The sequence below is a fragment of the Physeter macrocephalus genome, chromosome 15, assembly GCF_002837175.3.
Source record: "Physeter macrocephalus isolate SW-GA chromosome 15, ASM283717v5, whole genome shotgun sequence".
NCBI lineage: Eukaryota > Metazoa > Chordata > Mammalia > Artiodactyla > Physeteridae > Physeter > Physeter macrocephalus.
Window position 1 is genome coordinate 15,504,491 of NC_041228.1, and position 24,165 is coordinate 15,528,655.

Here is a 24,165-nt window from a genome sequence, read left to right on the forward strand (position 1 = left end):
GGAGCGCTGTTGTCAAAGCACAGAGGGTCCATGACTGGGATGGGGGCGGGGAATGAACATCAGGGCACCAGAGAGTTCTCACACGTCCTGGCCCGTGAATCTATACAGAGTAGCTTGAAGGGTGAGACGTTTCTCTTTGCTTTGGTCTGTACTTTTCTCCATTTTAAAAATGATGGGGGTGGGGGCTGCAGAGGGAAGGAGAGAGGTGGGAAGGGGCCATTTTCCCCAAAGCCTGGGTCCTTCGCTGGCCTCTGCGGGACTGGTTCACATTGACGCTATCTGGATTTGAAGACCACACCTTGAAAAGAAAACCCTCCAGAAGAGTGACTCGTAAGGGGGAAAAGGAGGGTTTTCGGGGAGCAGAGGGCGGCTCCGTCTTGCACCTCGGTTCGAAGTGAGGTTGAACCGAACTTTTGCAGTCAGCGAGTGGAGCGGCTGCTTTTGGTGGAGTAGGAGGCGAGAGGAGGCGGGACGGCAGTTGACAGGAGGTGGGGCTTCGGGGTAGACTCGAGAATGGTCTCAGGAAGGCGGGGCTTCTGTTGACAGTGGGGGCGGTCTCCCGCCTAAAGGGGCGGGGCTTGGATCGTACTGCCGCCAAACGGGGCTTATGATGACAAGGGGCGTTTCTCACGATCTGGCGGTGACATTAGAAAGGCGGAGCGCCCAGAGGGCAGGGCCACAACTAACAGAGGGCCGGGTGCCTTCTGGATTGACCTGAGTGAAGACCAGGCTTCTGCCAGTAGCGGGCGGAGCTATCACCGGCAAGGGGCGGGGCCACTTCGAGACCTGGAGAAGGCGGGGCTTCTGTTGACAGAAGGCGGAGCTTCCTTAGACTGGGGCGGGGCTTCTGTTGACAGAGGGGCGGGATGGTTCCCTACCTCCCGCCGTGAGGCAGAGGCCCGCAAAGGACGGGGTCGAACCCCAGGGGAGCAGGAGGGTCTGGGAGTGGAGAGCCAGGCGCGGAGCGGGGTGGGGGCGCGCGGAGGGCGCGCGCGCGCGCGTGTGGGAGGGCGCCGCCTGGGCCGGCTCTTCCCCTCCCCCAGCTCCCGCCCCCGGTCGGCTGCTGGGGCGCGCGCCTCGCCTCGCACCCCCACCCCCGACTCCCTACGCTCCGCGGAGTTCTCAGAGCTTCCGAAGCCGTGAGCCGGCCCGCCGAGCGGTTCCGGGTGTAGGGTTCACAGGTCAGAGTTGACTCCCTGAAGAGTGCAGCCGGTTTGAAATGCAAGATGGCGGCGGCGGGGCTCTGAGAGGCGCGGCGGCCCCTGCAGGTAGCTGCGCGAGAGGGCTCCGCGACCAGCGGCCCAGGGCGTCCGGGGCTACGGGTGGGAACCGGCGGCGCAGAGTCCGCGGCCGGCGCGGCGGGCCGGACGGGGGAGGGCGGCCCCGGGGCAGAGATCCCGGGGAGCTAAGCGCGCTCGGCGCGGGGGGTGGCCGGGCGGACGGGCGCGGGGCGTCCGAGGGGCAGGGACCCGGCCTGCCTGGGCCGAGATCGCCGCCAGGGGACAGATCCTGAGCCTCCTTTGCGCTCTCGGGGTCTCTGCGGCCGCGGAAGGAGCTGGGGTGGGCTCTGTAAGGGGAAATTTCAGCCCCCCTGCCTACGAGAGGGCTGAGCAACTTGGGATTGTTGAAGGAAGTGAGTACTGGGTCTCCCTAGAAGGGGGGCAGACGCCGCAGGCATGGAACACCCCAGCATTGTTGAGGGTCCTGGGGGAGGTCGGGAGCCCTGCCCTGCGGGGGCGTGTGGCCTCGTGGGGACTTAGTCTCCCTGAGAGTCGGGAGAGATTCTCTTGCTGGAGCTGAGCGCACTGGTATTGGGGTTGGAGCCCGGAGAGATCCTTCGGGGAAGGGCTGTACCTCACTTCGGGGAAGGCTGGGCACCCATTTCGGGGCAAGACTCAGAGCTGAGTCCTTATGAACTATATTAGCTTTTGAGGGAGCCCTGGGACTTAGGGAGAAGTTGATTAGAGAGAATGGAAATGTTATCCGTCCCTTTCAGGAGGGAGAGAGGGAGGCTGACCATGGACCGCTCCAAGCCTTAGGGCCTGAAGGGAACAACCTCCTGGTCTTTTGCAGGGAATGAAGGGCTAGGAGGGAGCTGTGAGAGGAAGGGGGTCTAATGGCAGCAAAGAAGAGCCCTGGCGGATGCTCTTTCCCTGTGTATTTACACCAAAGTTCTAGGAAACAGGACTTGAAATTCTTTGTTTCAATACGTCCCTCCCCACCTCTCTGTGGGTAACAGTAAGGGAAAAGCAAAACCCCGGAGAAGAAGAAGGAAAACAAAAAAGATAAAGTTTTTAAAAATACAAGAAAGAAAGAAAAAAATAAAATAAAGAGAAGAAAAAGGTTCCGTTGGATATCCTTAGCTTATGTTAGTGCAGGATCCAGCTCTCTGGCAGGTTTCAGTGAGAGACTCGGGTAGAATTAGGAAGCGGGAGAGGGGATGTTTAGAGGAGGCATATGGGGAAGAGATTGGGCAGAGCGGGAATTCCACGGGGCTTTTCTGTCATCTCACCCCAGCTCTAAAGAAAAACCTGAGAAGAGGCTAATCTTTGTGGGGAGAAAAAAAATGTCAGGAAAACTAACTGATAGAGAATTTGTAATGTGTTTAGGTTGGGATTGCATGTAACTTGAAAGGAAGAAGCAATTCTCTTGGAGAGTGAGAGGATAACAAAAAAGGGAAAATCACAGGATTGGGAAATAGAGTAGTTCCCAGTTAGGGAGGAAGAAGCAGCTTTATCCCAGGAATAGTGACTATTTGTTGGGTTGGAGTATATGTTTGTGCATAACCTACATGAGTGCACCTTAAGATTTGTCGGTATTGGTCACTGTTTCTCAGTCTTTGTCTGAAAGCTTTAGTTTGTGTTATATGGTGCTACATGAATTATCCTTGCTTCTGAAAAATTATCCTGAAAAAGTCGTTTGGTTTTATGCCAGTGGTGAGGATGAACAGGATTTGGTGTTAACAGAGATACTGACCCTAGCATATCCCATAGATTTTTAAAAAAAATTTCTTAAGTAGCAATTCTGACTCTTGATTTTAAGCAAAAGAAATGTGAGTGCTGCCAAAAACAATAATGCTGTAACAGGATATAAAAGAAAAAGGGCTTTCGTGAATATTTTTTCCTCTTAGTTTTCCCCTTCTTACTCTAATCATTTTAGGGCTAAGCAGACTAATTTTGTGCAAAATAAGTTGTCAAGCCTTGGGTCCTTTCAATATAGAATTGATAGCATTTCATTTATCAAGGACTCTTTTTGTAGAAGAATCTCTTCAAATGCTTTATTTAGTGATCAGGATTAAAATGAGAAAAAAAGAATTAAAGTAAGACTTGGGTAACTGATGACAGCTCTGATTCATACAGATTTCTTGAACCATTCTAGTATTTTTTAAAAGAGCTTTAACGTCTTCAATAGAAATGTTTTTAAAAACACATTTCAAGTATAAACTAGTTTAGAGCTGCATGTTTGGAACATTGTTATTCATGTGTGCTGTTCTTTGGTTTCTCCAAAGTGCGCGTAGGTCTAGTTTTATATTCAATTCTGACCAGATTAGGCTGGGTGAACCATAAAGGCATTGCTGCCAGATGGTTTGAAAATATGCTAAGGCTGAAAACATAAATGTGCCTGTGCTGGTGAGTGCTCATTAGTAGATGTCTCTCCCTTATAGTGAGCTGATTATTTCACTGGATTGGAGGACAGTTCATGAATGATGCAGCAATTATTTCACCTTTAATGATACTTGTGTTATAAGTTCTTTTTTTCAATAAATGTGAAAAAAAGTTTTACAATTATTTTATTAATGAACTTGATAGCATAGGTGAGGTGGCTCATTTTGGAGATTTTCTCCCTTTTGTTATTATATTTCACATTGAGACTGAAAGGTGATGTTATGATATACTATACATTTTCCTTCTTGTAATGTTAAATAGGCACAAAAATGTGATATTTGGGACTTACAAATGGAAGTACTCTTAAAATTACTAAAATGATTACAAGTGTAACTGAGGAAATAACCTTTTTATGTACGTTGCAGCATTGTGGATTTGGGCTCAAAAGATTCTATTTATTTGAATATTAACAGTGTTGAAATTTCAGTGCCTAAGCTAGTTTTTAATCTAATATCATATTCAGTCAATTCAGGGAGGTGTCCAGAAATATCTATTGCACTGTTTGTGGTAATAGCCAATATAGCACATTCACTTTTATGTCTAAATTTTTTCTTACTTAAAATCCTCTTAAATCATCCTATGTAATTTCAAAAGTAATTTAAATTACATTTATTTGAAGGGAAAAAAACTATGGTGCTAGCCTTTGAATAATAGCCAGTGTTTCCCTAATATGATAGTATCCTGTTGCTCTGATATATTAATAGTTGTAGTCCGTGAGTAACCAGATTTACATGACTCAGCTGCTGATTAAATTACTAATCAGGATATACATTTGCATTTACATTTTGGAGATCTGTATTTTATACAGTTTTATACAGTTAATTTTTTTTAATATAGATTTTATTTATTTATTTATTTTTCGGCTGCGTTGGGTCTTCCATGGCTGTGTGCGGGCTTTCTCTAGTTGCCAAGGGCTTCTCATTGCGGTGGCTTCCCTTGTTGTGGAGCACAGGCTCCAGGCGCGCAGGCTTCAGTAGTTGTGGCACACGGGCTTCAGTAGTTGTGGCTCGTGGGCTCTATAGAGTGCAGGCTCAGTAGTTGTGGCACACAGGCTTAGTCGCTCTGCGGCATGTGGAATCTTCCCGGACCAGGGAAGCCCTACCTTCCGATATTTTGAGAAAGAAGTTTGTTAAAATTTGTCTGGGGGCGCCTCTGGTGGCGCAGTGGTTAAGAATCCGCCTGCCAATGCAGGGGACACGGGTTCGAGCCCTGGTCCGCGAAGATCCCACATGCCGTGGAGCAACTAAGCCCGTGAGCCACAACTACTGAGCCCACAAGCCACAACTACTGAAGCCCGCGGACCTAGAGCCCGTGCTTCGCAACAAGAGAAACCACCGCAGTGAGAAGCCCACACACCGCAACGAAGAGTAGCCCCCGCTCACCGCAACCGGAGAAAAGCCCAAGCACAGCTACGAAGACCCAACGCAGCCAAAATAAATAAATAAATAAATAAAATAATAATTTAAAAAAACATGGCTGGGCTTGGACTCTACTTGGGAGTGGGGGTTGGGAAAAAAGAACACTCACTGTATTACTATGATAAGATTTATATCAGAAGTTTGTGAGTTCTATGAAACACCCCTTAAAACGTGTCATATATTAGTGATTCATCTTGAAGCTAAGGTCAGAGAAACTATGTGCATGTTGGGGTTGGGGGGGTATAAATTATGATTGATTAATGTCTACCTGCTAAAGCCAGCCTATTCTAGCATTGCTTAATATGCTCAGAGGTATGAAATGGAAAATAAAATGGATTGTTTTGTGGACTTCTAAAATATTTTATAATGTTTCAACATTTAGCAAATTGTATGTGTGTGTGATAAGAACTAGGATTTAGTCTTTTGACAACTTTCGTATATAACATAGAACAGTGTTAATTATATTTATCATGCTGTACAGTACATCCTTAGTACTTATTTATCTTATAACTGCAAGTTTGTACCTTTTGACTACCTTCATCCAATCCCCCCTCTCCCCAGTCCTGTACCCTACCTCAGTAACCACAAATCTGATCTCTTTTTCTATGAGTTTGTTTGTTTTTTGAAGTATAACTGACCCAGAACGCTATGCTAGTTCTCAACATTTAGCAAAATTTAAACAAAGACTTTCTTTGTTGTATAACTTAGTTAATACCTTAAATAAGAGTCAGAAAAATCTAATTGCAGACTTACCATGGGCCAGGAAATAGTCCAAGCACTTTACATGTGTTATTTCTTTCAATACTTACAGCAACCGTATTAAATAGGTACTATCATTAGCCCCATTTTACAGATGACGGGGCTATGGCACAGTCAGGCTAAGTGGCTTATCCGGGACCACACAGTTAGTAAGTGACAGAGCTGGGACTTGAACCCATGCACTCTGGTTCCAAAACCCAAATTCTTCATGTTTATTTCCAGTCCATCCTCTACTGCCAAAATCACTGATCTGTTTTATTACATAATGTATATGGTTGAGATGACTTATTTAATTTTCAAAGTTCACTCTATTCCTAAATTTTAAAAAGATACTTTGAATTTGAGAGGTGTCCTAAAGTACTCCCACTATCAGGAACTGAACTAACATCAGACAAGTATGCTTTTCATCTAGAAATACTGAGGAACTCATTCGTTGCTCCTCTAGTTGCCTTGTGCCTTTGCATGTCCTTGGCAGCTCTTCTCAGAGACTCTGGTTCAGTAAAACATCTTGCAATTACTGTGTGATTTAAGAATGGATTCAAATAGGTTACCAATTTCCTATAATATTAATAATTCATTTTGGAAAATAACCTCCCCGCTTTGGCAGCTGTTTCCTATCCTCTTTTCTAGTCCACATCTTGTAGATGGATGGCTAAGGAGTGTCTGAACAAGGAGATACCAGGAAATGAAACTGAAGAATCCCAGGCTGCAGACAGAACAGGATGCTCCACTGGGTCTACCAAGAAAATGCTCTTTTGCTTTTCATGAAAATAGTGTAATTATTCAGCCTAAGCTTTAACTTACCCTACAAGTATTTTACTAAAGGACTGGTATATTTACATGATTTCTCGATTTAAGTGGGCTCTTCATAAGCAATGCTAGAATAGGCTGGCTCTAGCAGGTAGGCATAACATGCACATAGTTTCTCTGACCTTAGCTTCAAGATGAATCACTAATATATGACAACGTGGTTTTTTTGTTGTTGTTTTGGGGTTTTTTTTGCGGTACGCGGGCTTCTCACTGTTGTGGCCTCTCCCGTTGCGGAGCACAGGCTCCGGACACGCAGGCTCAGCGGCCATGGCTCACGGGCCCAGCCGCTCCACGGCATGTGGGATCCTCCCGGAACGGGGCATGAACCCGTGTCCCCTGCATCGGCAGGCTGACTCTCAACCACTGCGCCACCAGGGAAGCCCTATGACACGTTTTAAGGGGTGTTTCATAGAACTCACAAACTTCTGATATAAATAATCTTATCATAGTAATACAGTGAGATTGTTCTTTTTTCACCAACCCCCACTCCCAAGTAGAGTCCAAGCCCAGCCAAGTTTTGTGTTTTTTTTTTAACTTTTGGCTGCGTTGGGTCTTCGTTGCTGTGCGCGGCCTTTCTCTAGTTGCGGTGAGCCGGGGCTACTCTTTGTTGTGGTGCGCGGGCTTCTCATTGCGGTGGCTTCTCTTGTTGCGGAGCACAGACTCTAGGCACGTGGGCTTCGGCAGTTGCAGCACGTGGGCTCAGTAGTTGTGGCTCGCGGGCTCTAGGGCGCAGGCTCAGTAGTTGTGGCACACGGGCTTAGTTGCTCCACGGCATGTGGGATCCTGTTGGACCAGGGATCGAGCCGCTGTCCCCTGCATTGGCAGGTGGATTCTTAACCACTGCGCCACCAGGGAAGTTCCCAGCCAAGTTTTAACAAACTTCTTCATAAGGTTGTATGTAATAATAGCAGGAATCAAAGGATAAGCTACTGAGGGAAATCATCTTCCTTAATATTCATTCACTATGGTTTTCAGAGTTTCACTGCTTAAAGAACAATAACAAAAATGCTTCAACCCTTCAAAAGCATTATTTACTTTTATCTAATACGACAAACAGTTATAGTTTTTACTTAATTTTCCTGACTGGTTTAACAACTGTGAATAATATACCACAACATTTTTAGACACAAATCTGAGTTTTCAGAGAATTTTCAGTTTGCTTGATTTTGTACCATCTAATGCTGCACAATGCACTGATTGAAAAACCATTTAGTAGTAGCTTGCTTGCAAAAATGAAATAACCACCAGTCATTCTATTAGATATACCATATGTTTAGGGGTAGAATACCACTAATTTATTTAAGTAGTCTTGCATGTCCCCAGCATTAATGATCCACTTCATTCCAATTAATACGTAGTAAATTAGGGTACAAATATCAGTAGGCTTACATGTAAACATAAAAACACACACTTCCTCCCAACTCTTAGTTTAACTAAGTTGTCTATCGTAACTTTTGTGTACTAATTTTTTACAATCCCTAATTTCTTCATCTCAGCTTTCATTTTATAGACTGCATATATTCACCTTTTGAAAACTTTTATTGAAAATAGTACAATAGTGACCTGGTTGTTTTATAAAATATAAAGATATTTTGAAGTGTAGTTTTCAGTTTTGAATTTCTTACTAAGATTGAGTTTGGCATTTCGATGATTCTTTTAAAAGTTCTGTGGGGAAATGAAATTTTTTTAAAATTACATTTATTTATTTTTTATTTTTTATTTTTTTTAACATCTTTATTGGAGTATAACTGTTTTACAATAGTGTGTTAGTTTCTGCTTTACAACAAAGTGAATCAGTTATACATATACATATGTTCCCATATCTCTTCCCTTTTGCGTCTCCCTCCCTCCCACCCTCCCTATCCCACCCCTCTACATTTATTTTTAAAAAGCCAAGGCATAAGCTTAAAGTTTCCGAATAAGACTGAATCGTATCTAGAATAATAAAGCGATATTACTTTTTTTGTAGGAGATGGCAGATAGGTACTTTGGACCTGTTGGTAATGATGGCCTGAGCTAAACATCTCCTAATTTGAAGGGACACCCTTCTGTGTCAAAGAACAGAATGCGGAGGAAGCTATGGCAAGTATGTGTTTCATCATTTTGGTATGGTAAAAACTCAGATACTGAATGTGCTCACTTAATATAGTGATACTATATTTGGCTAAAGTTTTAAAAGCTTTTCTTAAAAAAGCAGCAGATATATTCTTAACTCTTTTTCAAGAAATGTACTTTCAAACTTGAAAAATATAGAAGTATTGTCTGCTTTAATTTCAAAGGAAACAGCATCACACTTCATAATAAATCTATGTGGTATATTTAGAATTGATTTTTCAATCTATTCAATACATTTGCTGACATCCACTGTGTATCAGGCACTGTACCAGGTGCTGTGGTAATAGTGGTAAACCAGACAAATGAAGGTCATGAGTAGAGACCTTTTCTGTGGGGAAATTGATCTAGAAATTTTACTATTCTTTTGCCTATATCCAGAAAAATGCTTCAAGACTTACAAGAACAACTTCTGAAAATATGTTTTCAGTATACAGTCCTCTAATAATAGTTAATTACAATTATAAAATTAAAGATATTAATAATTAAATACTTTGATTTAGGTTAAGCATACCACTATTTAAATATTTGAATATATTTGTACTTAATTACTTTTATATTTATCTGATATAAGTTGGCTTTTATAAGAAGCATTATATTACATACTATACTGTTGGAAATATTTATTTACTCCAATTGTTATTGTATATGATTCCAGAAAGTACTAGGAAAGATTCCATAACCATTAATATGGTGGTTCACTTTCAGTTTTTGTGTTCTTACAAGTCGACATTACCAATACTAATTACTATTATCCTTCAAAGTATTTTTTAATTAATTAATTAATTAATTTTATTTATTTATTTTTGGCTGCGTTGGGTCTCAGTTGCTGCGCGTGGGCTTTCTCTAGTTGCGGCAAGCGGGGGCTACTGTTCATTGCTCTGCACGGGCTTCTCATTGCGGTGGCTTCTCTTGTTGCAGAGCACAGGCTCTAGGCGCGCGGGCTTCAGTAGTTGTAGCACGCAGGCTCAGTAGTTGTGGCTTGCAGGCTCTAGAGCGCAGCCTCAGTAGTTGTTGCGCACGGGCTTAGTTGCTCCGCGGCATGTGGGATTTTCCTGGACCAGGGCTCGAACCCATGTCCTCTGCATTGGCAGGCGGATTCTTAACCACTGCGCCACCAGGGAAGCCCCCTTCAAAGTATTTTTAAAAATTGAATGATTATATCCTGAGTGAAATAGGTAACAGTTACTTTATTTTATAAATGGGGAAGATAATGGACAGATGAATGGCTTTTCAGCCTTTCAATGATAATCTCACTTAGAATCAAGAATAGCATTCTTGTGTTAGATTGTCTGTGAAAGATTTAATACACTTCCTTGAGAAAAGTAGGGGAAAATTATTTTCAGCCAAAAATTACTTTTGGATCCTATTCACAAACTTGAATAATAAAGACAGGAGATTTTATTATAGGGCTAGTTTGTATATCACTCTCATTATGTTACATACCGACCTACATGCCAGCAGAAGGTAGAACACCAGGATATTAGTGTCCTAGAGACCATTCAAAAAGACATTTCACTCCTCAAATCTGGGGTCAGAGCTTATCAGGAGAAATCTGTCCAGTTTAGATTCTTCTTTGAATCTTTAGCAGCGTTAAAGTTGGCTTTCTTGGGTAGAAAAAACAGGTAGAGAGTATAGAGTTTCTAACCCTTTAAGCCTTAATTAGCATTAGCAAAGGGATCTTCTGAAATTAGATAATCTTTGGCCACAGTTTCTTAGATGCTATTACTTGGATCACATTCACTCCTGTCTGTATTCACCTTGATACTTGAATTTTTATTATCTTGAGACCATTTCGGCAATTTTCTTGAGATTTATCTCTTAGGTAATAATTCTAGGTTACAGTAATTTTTACAAACGTTTGTTGTGGGTACAAATTTGGGTTGACAAATCGCTCATTTAATTTTTTTCTTTTGAGAACTTGACTCTTGTTTCTAAATATTTTTATATTTTAGCTTTGAAAAATGCCTCAAGTGTGTAAAGACCAAAGAAAAATTTTGTAATTAAAAAAAAGTATCCTCTTGGACACCTTTTTTTAAAAAAAACATGGTAGATAGCCTTTGTTTTAATTTGAGTCCATTATTCTTTGTTCCTACTATTATTTCAGGCATTCTGTGATTTTGGTGGATTTGTAACTTTTAGTTTGAATACAAACATGTAAAAATAAGTATTTTCAGCTGGCTAAACAGAACTCTGACTCAGAGAGGGAGAAGTGAAACTAAATAGAATACAGAGTCCTAAGAGTTCTCAGTATATGTATAAATACACATTTCAAAGGATTCTTAGTTTGTATATTTTAGTTGTCCTAAGAACAGTTTTACTTAGTTGGTACTAGGTCAAAATTAAGACAGTACTTAAAAATCATAGTTATCTTCTAAATGTTCTTATTTGACCCAGAATTGGCCTAAAAACAAAGTTTGTTTTTATTCGCATAAAATCTTACCAAAATAACATGCCTTTGTGGCTAACTAGGCCAATAAACTGTTAATCATTTAATTTAAAGTACAAGACAGCCAGAAAAATAGAGGCTTGGAAATTCAGTGTAGCTATGGCCCTACTTAGTTATAAAATTTTTTAGACACTTTTTTTAGCACTAAGCATAGAATTTGAAACAATCCACTAACTTTTTATAGTGTATTACATTGAGAACCTGTTTTTAAATCTCTTTAAAAATATAGAATATCATTAAAATATAGTTTTCTCTTATAGAGAAATAATGATTCTAAGTTCAAATTTGCATTTGCTATCTTTATAAGAACTGTGCCTTTTCTTCTGAATTCTACTGCAGGACTAATTCTTTGAATGAATTTATCATCCTTGTTTCATTTTTATATAGTCTACAAATTTAGATATACACTATTCACACATAAAACTGCGTTGTTATGATAGAATTATAGATATTGGTAAATATTTGTTGAATATCCATTGCTATGTTTTAATAAATAGAGTGTTTTATATTTGAGTATGTTTTCATATTCTAGTGACTAAGGTAATTTTATTAGTAAGGATTTTACCAGTGAAAGTACTGTAAAGAGAGCACAGTTGTTCTTTATAGCTCCTCTATAAATGAGTGCTTAATGAAGTAGAATGTATGTTATGATACACAATACACATATATTTTAAAGCTTTTTTTTTCCCCAGCAAATATTATTGGGTCCTTAATAGGTACTGTGTTTGGCCCTGGGAATATAGTGGAGAGCTAAACATACATTCTCTCTGACCATGTAAGAACTACTTTTAGAACTGCTCCAGATTTTTATTCTGTGATGAAATAAATTTTGCTTTCACTAAATGCTTTTCTGCAGAGAAAATTTCATGTAATTATTTTCATGAGTTAAGAATCATGAATTGATTAAGGAGCATCCTACCTTCAGGAGAAGAACCAGTGCGCAGATAGAACCATGGAAATAGGCTTGGCCTAGATCTACACCCTGGAGATTATGTGTGGTCTTGTGGGCTCTTAGAACCAGTCTGACTTCTCTACTGTGGGGCAGCAGCCCCCAAAGATGTCTGGAATACCCCTGAATGCTGTACATACTCAGATTCTTCTTCCTCCTGAAAAAACCTTTATGTAGCACATGTTTTGCTTTAAAAATAGAAAGTAAACTTTGTTTCCAGCTTGAGACAAATGACCATAGAAATATTTTAGTCTATTTGCAGTTTTAAGGCCTTGAAACTATTGTTTGTTGTATTTACAGTAAAGCAATGTCATAACAATATTCAAGAAAACTTGTAAATACCACACATAAAAAATTTCACCTATAATCTCATGTGAAAATTTCATTTTTATGTTCTCTAGTCTTTGTCCACATGCATACATATTTTCCCATAGTTATTTTATAATCAATATACAAATTTTGTTCTGATTTTTAAAAATTTAACAGTAAATGGATACTTTACCATATTCCTTAATTACTTTTTTGAATATCATTTTTAATGGCAGTGTAATGGATTTGATCATTTATTTTTTTAATGTATTTCTCTACTGAAAGATTAACTGAAAATAGCATTCAAACATAATTATATTTACAGTGCTGGATGCATTTAGAGCATAATTTTTTCTTTTATTGACAGACTTCACTTTAATTATGTTTTAACTGCAAAGCCACCTAGCTCTTCAGTTGTGCAACTGAACTCTAACCCTCTTTTATAGGTAAATAGTGCAAGCTTCTGCAAATTGATTTTAAGCTTTTTTGAGTTGACTTTCAAAGGGAGGATGAGATGCCTGTCAGCTAATAGCAATTTCTATATGGCAGTTTTCCTGTCTCAGCTCCACTGCACTGTAATGACGAAAGGAGATGAATTGAAACCACACCATGGAAATTCTTATTCTGTATTTTTAACCCCTTTTGCTTTTTCATTCAACTTGTGTGCCTTGTCAGCGGATTATGTTGCTTGAGAGATAGAAAGAAAGAGAATAATAGTAAATAAATGGTATTTTTTCATTCCCAAAAGAATTTTTCAGGGACTGGGAAAAAAGCATTAATTAGGCACCTACTGTATATCAGAGTGTGTGAAGCATTTTTATTTGATCAGCCTCTGAGGTAGGATACCAGTATTCTTATTTTCTCCAGGGCAGCCTTCTTTGCTTCTTTTCTAGAAGCCTCCTGTAATGTGCTTATATAGTTCCCGATACTTCCTCTCTCATTGCATTGATCATAGTTAGTCTAAGTAATTGTTTACTGCCTGTTTTCCTTGCTCAACTGCTAGAACCTGGCAGACCAGAGATGATCTGTCCTGGTCACTGCTGTAATCCAAGTGCCCAACACAGTGCCTGGCACGTGGTTGACCTTCAACAAATAGTTGTTCAGTGGATTTGTTGAACTGAAGAAGTTTGATTTTATAGGTGAGAAAACAGGTTGATATGAGGTTGATATTGGGTAACTTTTCCAGTCACCTAACTACTAAGTGACAGAGGAGACTCTAAAACCTGTGGATTTACTCTATACCACAAAGCCTCTGTGAACTTATCCCCCTGGACCTGGGTTTCTTCTTCCATAAAAAATGGGATGATTGTACTGAGGTCCCTGCTTCCCCCGCAAATCATGACTTTATAATAAGGACCACGAGGATGCCCTTGTTTGTGCTTTGATTTCTTTTTAGGTTATATCATAATAATAGAATTGAGCCATTGGACCAAATCTTGAGACTCTTTTGGGAACTCTTAGTCTCCCTTTGGAAATATGTTAAATAATATATTGACTCTGGTTTTGTTAGCAAAATATGAGCAAACAGTTTTAGAAGTGAAGAGGAAAGAGTATTTCTCAGGTCTATGTAGTTGAGTATAGAAGTAATCCAGGTTGAGGCAACCTAGGCTCTTCAAAATAATTAGATTTTTAGTCTTTTGCATTACTGAAGATTTTTTAAGCCTTTCTTTTAAGTAGCTTATTTAAATTTAATTATAATTTTTAAATTATACATTTAATTTAAAATATTTAATTTAAATAAATTTAATTTATAATTTAAAATTTTCAAATTCTTTTCAAAGACCAGTGCTTTCAAAGGAAAAAGCACAATTGTGTGTATATATTATTAGATAATAATATATGAATATTTTGTAATTTTCATGACTTTAGCAAAAAATATTTAAGCTTTTAAAATTTTATGTCTGTTTCAGTTCTTACAAACTGACCATCCTGAGCTAGTGAACTATAAGGAAAAGAAATAAAAGTAATAATTTCGTAGCATATTCCTATTTTTATACTAGATAGGATAAAAAGTAAGAAGTTTAACCCAAGAGCTAGAGAACCAGAATAATAAAGGGATCTTAGCTCCTCAGGTTTCTCTTCTGTATCTTTTTATTAGTATGGGTTACTCTGTTCTACTCCTGGGTGCTCCAGGCCTGCCTTTTAGAGTGAAACAACCTGAAAGTACACATTAAATTCACTTTAGCTTTCACATTTCACTTAGCACTGGCAAGCAGAGGATTTTTGATGAAAGTATTTACGTTTTTAAGGCAAAGGCTTCAGACACATCTCAGAACCCATCAGAGGTGGAAGTAGGGATTGTGGGGTCCGTGGGATGGGGTCAGGAAGTAGTTTAGCTTCTATACTTCTCTGACCAGTGGCTAAATTCCTTAATCAGTTTTGCACTTGGGCTTCTCATAGAATTTTGTTTGAAGAAAGGGCTCTCCTGCTTACAACAAAAAGTTTGAAAACCATCACTTTCAGGAAATGTAGTTTCAAGAAAAACTCCTCTATCTTTGACTTCTGGCTGTTAATATACCCTAACTAAATATAATCTAAGATTCTATGAGAATAACAGTCACAAAATAGCTTACTCCCCTGCCTTTCAGCAATTCTCCTTCACTGTCAAAAATGTGGGTGCTGCTTATTTGTTACTCTTCTGCTTAAAGTCTTATTTGAGGAATTCCCTGTTTCTAATGAGGAAAAAATGATCAAAACAGTGGTGTTCCCTATTGAATTAAGTAGGGGAGATGGTATTATCTTAGTTTATAACATTTAATTAAGAAATCATTTTAAATTTCAGTGATTTCTTTATGTTCCCTTAGAAATCAAAGATTTTTTTATAGAAAAAAAAACACTGATACTTTTGAGAGTGGGGTTTGGACTGTTGATACCATTATTATTACTAAGCTGATGCTCTTTATTTTGTAATATGGGAAATCAGGACATTTAGTCTGACTTTTGGTCCAACTTTCCACCTGTTGCTTGGATCCATCAAATGGATATGTAGTATATATTTGAATAATCCCAGTGAGGAGGATCTTACCACCTTCAAATGCAAGACATTCTCTCTTTGGACAGCTCTGTTTCCTAAAAATGTTTCTCCCTTTACTGAGTCATGGAGACCTAGTTTTGCTGTAATCTTTGAAATAAAACTTTTTCTCCTCAGTTCAGCTAGGACAAGGATTATGCTAGTAAATGAAAATAGTTCCAATTTGTGGTACAAAATAAGTGATACCACTTATTGTATTCATTTTCATTTGGTTTAGAATTTAGAAGCACACCAACTGTGATTTAGCATCAAAATTGTATTTTAACTATTTTGGGTGCAAAAGTATTAAAATGTATTTGTATGAACATAATTCACTTTTTCTTGATGATTCAAGGTCATTCTTATGAATTTCAGCTCAGTTTTCCATGGTGATGCCCTTAGGGCATTTTGAATTTTACAGGACTCTTTTGCTATTCATTCTAGTTCAGGTTGGAAGTAGTTTTTGTGTGTGTGTATGGGGGGGTGGGATCTTAGTTCTCCAACCAGGGATTGAACCCTGGGGCACAACAGTGAAAGCGCTGAATCCTAACCACTAGACCACCAGGGAACTCCCTAGTTCAGGTTAATAAGCATTTAGTGAGTCTCTACTTCCAGGCTTCTGTATGCAAAAGGAGATATAGAAATGTATGAGAAGTCAGCCAAGATAGCTCAGCTGGGAGAGCTTAGATTGAAGACATAAAGGAAATTGCCTCCATCCAGAGTTTCAGGAGCTTTGCTATGTCTCAAAAAAGCTATTACTTTAAAAAAGAAGGAAAAAATGAATAAGGAAACTGGAGGTTTCAGGACAGAAGTGTAACATTCCTCTGGTACAATATGGTAAGTGCTAGACTAGAAAATAAACCAGGGAGGATGTTGGGCCAAGCTAAGGGGAGAAGGTGATCTATCAGGCAGATCTATAGAGAGGTCAGCGCACAAACAAGTGTCCTGGCACAAGGAATGGCCTGCACTGAGAGTCCCTAGAATAGCAATCGTTTTGCTCTGTGCTTAAAACATAAGGAAATAGGAGTCAGGAGGGAGATGGTAGGAAATTGAGGTTGCAGCCAGGATGTGAAGGGAACTACATGTGGCTTAAGGAGTTTGAACTTCATTCTTTCAGCACTGGGGACCCATCATAAGCTTTAAGTCAAGAGACTGATATGATTAGATATGTTTTACCAATTTTGATAGCATTGTGGAGAATGATTAAGATAATGTTTCTGAAACTTTGATCATTTATATTCTGCCTTTGTTGCTTTTGCCATACTTGGGCATGCTTTTGGAATAAGACAGACCAGGAGGAAGAAGTGGGCATAACTGATGGATTGAATTTCTTATACACTTAGTGGTCATAGTCTTGCGTATCTGTGGCTGCTTTTATAGTTTTAAAGTTCCTCCCCTGTTAACAGATTATCATTTCACATTGATATTAGTATGCCTGCCGAAGCAGACTCTTTTTCCCCCTTCCCTTTCAATATATAGCTGGCTAGCTGAAAAATCCAAATAAACAAGCCCGTGGGCTGACCCATGAGGTACAGTACATGACCTTCAGTGAGTTGGCTTGGAGACATCTATTTTGACCCTTAGAGGACTTTTTTCCTGGTCTGGTCTTATTCTACATCTTTATAACTGAGCTCTCCAACAACTTCATGTAAGTGAAATATAACTGTAATTTGTTTAATAGATCATAATCACTCATTTAAAAACATTTTTTAATTTATCTTAATGTAGGTGATTGGAGTTGTGCTTCAAAAATTTCAGCAGTTCAGCAGTATTTTATTTGCCAACCATAAGCTCTTTACTTGATAGCACCATGAAAAAGCTGCTAATGAGACTTGTTGAGCACAAAGACAGACTTGAAGAACCAAAAGCCATTGTTTTCAAATGAAGAATACTGAACAGTTTTAAGCCCCAATGCTTTTTAATCACCACTGAGATTTCCCCCATAACATCAGAATGGCAAGCAGGCGAAAATCCACAACACCCTGCATGGTCCTTGCCAGTGAACAGGATCCAGACCTCGAGTTGATATCAGATTTGGATGAAGGTCCTCCTGTACTTACACCTGTAGAAAACACCAGAACAGAGAGTATCTCAAGTGATGAAGAAGTTCATGAATCCGTGGACTCTGACAATCAGCAAAATAAAAAAGTGGAAGGTGGCTATGAATGTAAATATTGTACTTTTCAAACTCCAGATCTAAATATGTTTACTTTTCACGTGGATTCAGAACATCCCAATGTAGTGCTAAATTCATCCTATGTTTGTGTCGAATGCAATTTTCTTACCAAAAGGTATGATGCACTTTCCGAGCATAATCTGAAATATCACCCAGGAGAAGAAAATTTCAAGTTGACTATGGTGAAACGAAATAACCAGACAATCTTTGAACAAACAATAAATGATCTGACTTTTGATGGTAGTTTTGTTAAAGAGGAGAATTCAGAGCAAGCTGAATCGACAGAAGTTTCTTCTTCGGGAATATCTATCAGTAAAACTCCTATCATGAAAATGATGAAAAATAAAGTGGAGAACAAACGGATTACAGTTCATCATAATTCAGTTGAGGACGTTCTGGAAGAGAAAGAGAATGAAATCAAACCAGACCGTGAAGGAACTGTGGAAAATCCAAGTTCTTCAGCTTCTGAATCAAATACAAGTACTTCCATTGTAAACAGAATACATCCAAATACTGCCAGCACAGTTGTGACCCCGGCAGCAGTTCTTCCTGGGTTAGCACAGGTTATCACTGCTGTATCAGCTCAGCAGAATTCCAGTTTGATTCCCAAAGTCCTCATCCCTGTTAATAGCATTCCTACCTACAATGCTGCCTTGGATAACAACCCCCTTTTGCTTAACACCTACAACAAATTCCCTTATCCAACAATGTCAGAAATTACTGTTCTTTCTGCCCAAGCAAAATATACGGAGGAACAGATCAAGATATGGTTTTCAGCCCAACGTCTAAAACATGGTGTTAGCTGGACTCCCGAGGAAGTAGAGGAGGCGAGAAGAAAACAATTCAACGGAACAGTCCACACTGTACCTCAGACCATAACTGTCATCCCCACCCACATTTCCACAGGGAGTAATGGTTTGCCATCCATCTTACAGACATGCCAAATAGTTGGCCAGCCAGGTCTGGTCCTTACCCAAGTGGCTGGCACGAACACCTTGCCAGTAGCAGCACCTATAGCCTTGACAGTGGCAGGGGTTCCAAATCAAACAAACGCACAGAAAAGTCAGCTCCCGGCCGCTCAGCCTACTGCAGAGACCAAGCCAGCAGCATCAGGAGCCCCATCCTCTCAGCTTGTAAAAAATGAGACCGCAGTGGCGAACCCTGATGCGTTCGGCGTTCGGGCAAAAAAGACTAAAGAGCAACTGGCAGAATTAAAAGTTAGCTACCTAAAGAATCAGTTTCCCCATGATTCCGAAATTATCAGACTTATGAAAATCACAGGGCTAACAAAAGGAGAGATTAAAAAATGGTTTAGTGACACAAGGTACAACCAGAGAAATTCAAAGAGTAATCAGTGCTTACATCTCAACAATGATTCCTCCGCCACTATTATCATAGACTCCAGTGATGAAACCACGGAATCCCCAACTGTTGTTACTTCACAGCAGAAACAATCCTGGAATCCTTTTCCAGACTTTACTCCCCAAAAGTTTAAAGAGAAGACGGCAGAGCAGCTTCGTGCCCTACAGGCAAGTTTTCTCAACAGCTCCGTACTTACAGAAGAAGAATTAAATAGGTTAAGAGCGCAAACCAAACTTACCAGAAGGGAAATTGATGCTTGGTTTGCAGAGAAGAAGAAATCAAAAGCTTTAAAGGAAGAGAAGGGAGAAATAGAGGAAAGCAATGCAGGTAGTTCCAAAGAAGAAACTGGAGAAGCTTCTCCTGGAGATGAGTCTAGTGCACCTAAGTCAGGGAGTACGGGCAAAATATGTAAAAAAACACCCGAGCAGTTGCACATGCTTAAAAGCGCCTTTGTCCGAACACAGTGGCCATCGCCAGAGGAGTATGACAAGTTGGCTGAAGAAAGCGGGCTTGCTAGAACGGACATAGTTAGTTGGTTTGGGGACACCCGTTATGCTTGGAAAAATGGAAACTTAAAATGGTACTACTACTATCAAAGCGCCAATTCAAGCAGTATGAATGGTCTGTCTTCTCTTAGAAAAAGGGGGAGAGGGAGACCCAAAGGAAGGGGAAGAGGAAGACCTCGCGGGCGGCCCAGAGGAAGCAAGAGAATGAACAACTGGGACAGGGGGCCGTCCCTCATCAAATTTAAAACTGGAACTGCAATACTTAAGGATTATTACCTGAAGCACAAATTTCTTAATGAGCAAGACCTCGATGAACTTGTTAACAAATCACACATGGGCTACGAGCAGGTCAGAGAATGGTTTGCTGAAAGACAGAGAAGATCAGAGTTAGGTATAGAATTATTTGAGGAAAATGAGGAGGAAGATGAAGTTATTGATGATCAGGAAGAGGATGAAGAAGAAACAGATGACAGTGACACTTGGGAACCCCCACGACATGTGAAGCGGAAGCTTTCTAAATCAGATGACTGAAATGTAAGTTGTTAAGCTGCGTGTGCATTCACCAACCACATACATTTAGCACAGTCACCTCGTATTTGTCATCGTCACTTTTGACGGATTTTTTCTAAAATAGTTTCTCTTATGCCTCATAAGAGGACTAGGTGCCGTGAGTATAGCCAAGAGATACGATTATCATGTGTAGTCTGATTCTTGTGATGGTCATGTTTATTATATAGAGTTTAATGTTGCCTTAATTATTTTTTATGTGAAATGTTCTTTACTTTGTTTTAAGGGAAAGTTACCCATTCTCTAAGAAGGAAGACTGGTGGGCGGTTTGGGGATTCACACATACTAAAGATAACTAAAATGTATTTCTTGCAACCCTCCTTCACTAAAGCTTCATTTTTTGCCTGTTTAAGGAAAGAATTCAAAAACGAAAACTAAAAAGAAGGGGAAAAGTATACCGAAGGAAAGACTTACCACAGGGGTGAAGATTGCTCAGTTTTAGGAAACTAGGTGAAAATGGCTACCTCTCTTTCTTTATTCATTGTATTGCCCCCCAAACTATTAGATTTTTAACTAGAGTTTAAAATGCTTTAAGTATTAAAATTATTCAATTTTTTTTCTATTAAAAGCCAAAGGTCTGTTTTAAGCGATATATAAATTCATGTTTGCTTAGGTGGCATCTGTCTTTGAAAACTGTGATATAAATTATTTCTGTTTTAGGGATCAGTGGTAAATAACAGATTTTATATTAAATTAACTCAATTGCCTAAAATGTCTTTTCCTTATTTGATATAAAACAAACCTGCTACCAGCAGAAACACATTATTAAGTTAAAAATATCTCTCTGTAGGCATAAAAGTGCAAGTATATATGCTTTAAATTTGAAAGGTTTGGCATGCTCCTTAACTCTTAATTCTTTTATAGATTGGATTAATTCAAATTTCACTGTAGTTGCAAATCCAGATACCTGATTTGGAGTTAGAACTTGAATTCTTTAATACTTTGGGAATTCAGTAGCACAGTTTGCTTCTTTTCTACTCTCTGTTTTGGAGTGTTCTAGGAGAAGGCTGTACTTTTTTTAAAAACAGTGCAGTTGTCATCAAGTGTTTGTATCTGTCCATCAGTAGTCCAAAAGCACCTTGTTGTCAGAAATCACTGCAGTGTTCTCAAACAGCAGGGGAGGAAAAGAGGCTTAGACCCTCATCATGTGAGCATATTTATTATACTTACTTCCATAGCTTTTTGCATCCCTACCCCATCTGCTACTTTTATGCTCTCTTATTCTGCACAGAATTTCTTTAATTCCCCCATGCCTTCCTCCCTGGTTTTATTTATTTTGTTTTAACGATTATTTATAGAGAGCTTAATATGTACCAGGCACTAATTGCTTGGCAGTAAGCAAGATATTCTTTTTTTCCAGATATTCTTTTCATTAACAGGTTTTTTTTTTCAGGCAGAAAAACAGATGAGACTAAAAATGCACCTATTTTAGAATGAATCTCACTCCAGGTTATAGAGCATAATGTATCCTTGTGAGTCACAAGAAGTTAAACAGTCTTGTACGGCTTTATCCTGAAACGCAGCCCTCCATTTCCTTATGTCAGAAATCTTCAGGACAGGCTTTCTTCTGACCCAGATGCAGAAAATATTTTTTACAGGCTTTTTTGTTGTTGTTGGTAAACACAAAAATGTGCACTCGGCCAAGATTGAATCAACAAATTTGTTGCTGCAGTGAATTGCTGTCGTTGTTGTAGTAGTACCCTCTGCAGTGATTTTGGAGGAAGTTGTAATCTCATTCTAAAAATAATGTGAACTTTGTTGTACAGCTTAGTTTGACCTTACTTTAAGTTTGTGTGGATAATTCGTAAGTTATATATCAATACGCTAATGGACACTAGGGTCAGAAAATTCACACAAAGCCATGCATGGTTTTTAAAAAATTGTATCATATATGTTATACATGTACTTTTGTGGTACCTATATTGGCATGCTCTAATTTTAAAATATGCAAAAGTCTAAAATTATAAAACCCATTAATTAGCAAATTATCATTGGCTTAACAAAATAATTTTTCATCTTATAAAAGGATTCACCGTAAATTTCCCCTAAACAGTTACTTCTTCATTTAGATATGGTTTAATTTACTAAAAAAAAGTAACCAAAACTTTTCCAAAATAGTTACTGCGAAAAAGTGATAAACATATGTCTTTTGCACAAGCTAGCCCCGTATATAAATAGAAAAAAATACAAGTCTTTAGATTTCATAGTCTATTATGAATACAATGAAATATATACTTCCTACTAATATTTTTTAATAAATTATTACATGTAGGTAAAAAATGTCTATAAGCAAATCTGGTATATGCAGAACATATACACTGGAGTTGCACACAAAATCTGCATTACACAAGATACATATGGCAAGTGATCTCAGGATTAATAAGTGAATACAGAGGATGTATTTTAATCGTTTTTTTTCTAAAAGTGGTAAATGTTAAAATATGGTTATCTTTAAAATTTTAGTTTTTTATTATGTTTTTCTTTTATAGCTGCCTAAAACGTTGGAGGAGAATCAATTCTTCAACTCCAGATGTCTGGTTTACTGTGAATGGGCCCAATCTTTGATGACACTGAAAACGTTTGGGGGCATACACAATCTCAAAAAATAGGATCCAATACCCAAAAACAGTGGGACTCAATGTTGTGTCAAAGTTAAACTGCTGCAGACGGCAGAAGTCCTGCAGCGCACACAGGACACTTGTAAGAAGTCACATTTCAATGCAGTGCATTTTTATTCTGATATGATGGAGACATTCTGATTCTTAGACTTTCTGAGGGGGTTTAATGACCACTAGAGCTTGTCCTCATATTCTGTTCAGCTTAATACTGTATGTCTCGTAAGATGGGCCTTATTGCCTGTATTCTTTGATATATGATTAAGATTATAGCTTTGAGTGACCAAACATTTTACAGAGTAAAACTTGTTTGAAGCAGGAAAAAGAAAAATCTGATTTATTTCTATGTCTCATTTCTCAGGCCCTGCACTAAGATTAAGGAGTTGTGCATGGGTTTATGTAATTTCAACGTAAGTGAAAAACAGGCTGGGGACATATTGGAGCAAGAAGGTTTTGTGGTATCCTTGGCGCTTAATGATTGGATCTTTCATTGAACACATTCATGGATACCACTATTACTACTTGTAATACTCTGTTACTTTTTTTCATTAGAAACTGACTTAGCTTTTTCTTAAACCGAACATAATCAGTACTGAAGAAGGGAAAGAAACTGGCATAAGAATTTGGATAGGGTGAAACTCTGAAATAAATATTGTACCAAAAATGTGAAAAAGAACCATGTAGTAAATATTAACTTAGTGTTTTCTTACAATCGTATAGAAATCAGAAATTTTGTACAGGTGTCAGATCAGAATTTTCAAGAATTATCTTTTGGTGAAATTCTACTTTGTGTAACAACTTCAGTGAATAAAGAAAAAAATTCTGAACTGATCAGAATGAGTTAAAACTTAGCTTTTCACTTATGAACATGGCAGTGTTCACTGTTAACTCTTGCCATTTCAGGAGACTGAAAGTTCCTCCTAACTCAAACTTTGTAAAGACCGGTGCTGTTCATTTGTGTTGAGAAGGACCCTTTCCTTTGTGACTATAGGACCATTTTTCAAAATGTGCTTTCTTCATAGAAGAAACGTTCAGTTTCATTAGCTTTGGATTTTAAAATGTTTTTCTGAATGACCAGATGTAGTGGGCTTGGCCAGTTTATTTTAATCTAATTTAATGAATAATAAATATTAAGCTCTTGTTTTTACCTAAATGTTTGTCATCTAATGAAAATGTTATGAAAAAGCCTTGACTATGCATGCTGCTCTCATTTTTATAAACTTTTCATTTTTTAACTATAGCTTTATTAGTAATTCCAAAATGCTGCAATTCAGCTTATTTCTTCATTCAAACAGCTGGCTTTGTGGGTGGCTTTTTCATACTACTGTTAACTTTTTTTAAGAGAAGCAATGTAAAGACAGTAACGATTTAATGCACTAAACTGTTCTTTCTTTTACACGTTTAAAAACTTCTTAAAGCACTCTGTATTATAATGATTAAATTGCTCCCTTTTTTAAA

General features: G+C 38.8%; 1 protein-coding gene across 4 annotated transcripts; it reads left to right on the forward strand.

Annotated features, from left to right (window-relative positions):
• The first annotated feature begins 1,067 nt into the window (after nt 1-1,067).
• ZHX1 (zinc fingers and homeoboxes 1) lies at nt 1,068-24,165 on the forward strand. 4 transcript variants are annotated; one of them, XR_449123.3, is made up of 5 exons: nt 1,068-1,268; nt 8,622-8,738; nt 17,210-20,059; nt 20,446-20,542; nt 22,582-24,165. XR_449123.3 is itself a non-coding variant. In XM_007126066.3 (4 exons), the coding sequence occupies exon 3, from the start codon at nt 17,435-17,437 to the stop codon at nt 20,054-20,056; it is 2,622 nt and encodes an 873-aa protein (XP_007126128.1). In that variant the 5' UTR covers nt 1,068-1,268; nt 8,622-8,738; nt 17,210-17,434; the 3' UTR covers nt 20,057-20,059; nt 22,582-24,165. The 4 variants fall into 4 exon arrangements, 1 of the variants encoding a protein (XP_007126128.1); XR_003683285.2 differs by having other exon boundaries at nt 20,451-20,542; XR_008619442.1 differs by lacking the exon at nt 1,068-1,268 and adding an exon at nt 1,610-1,633.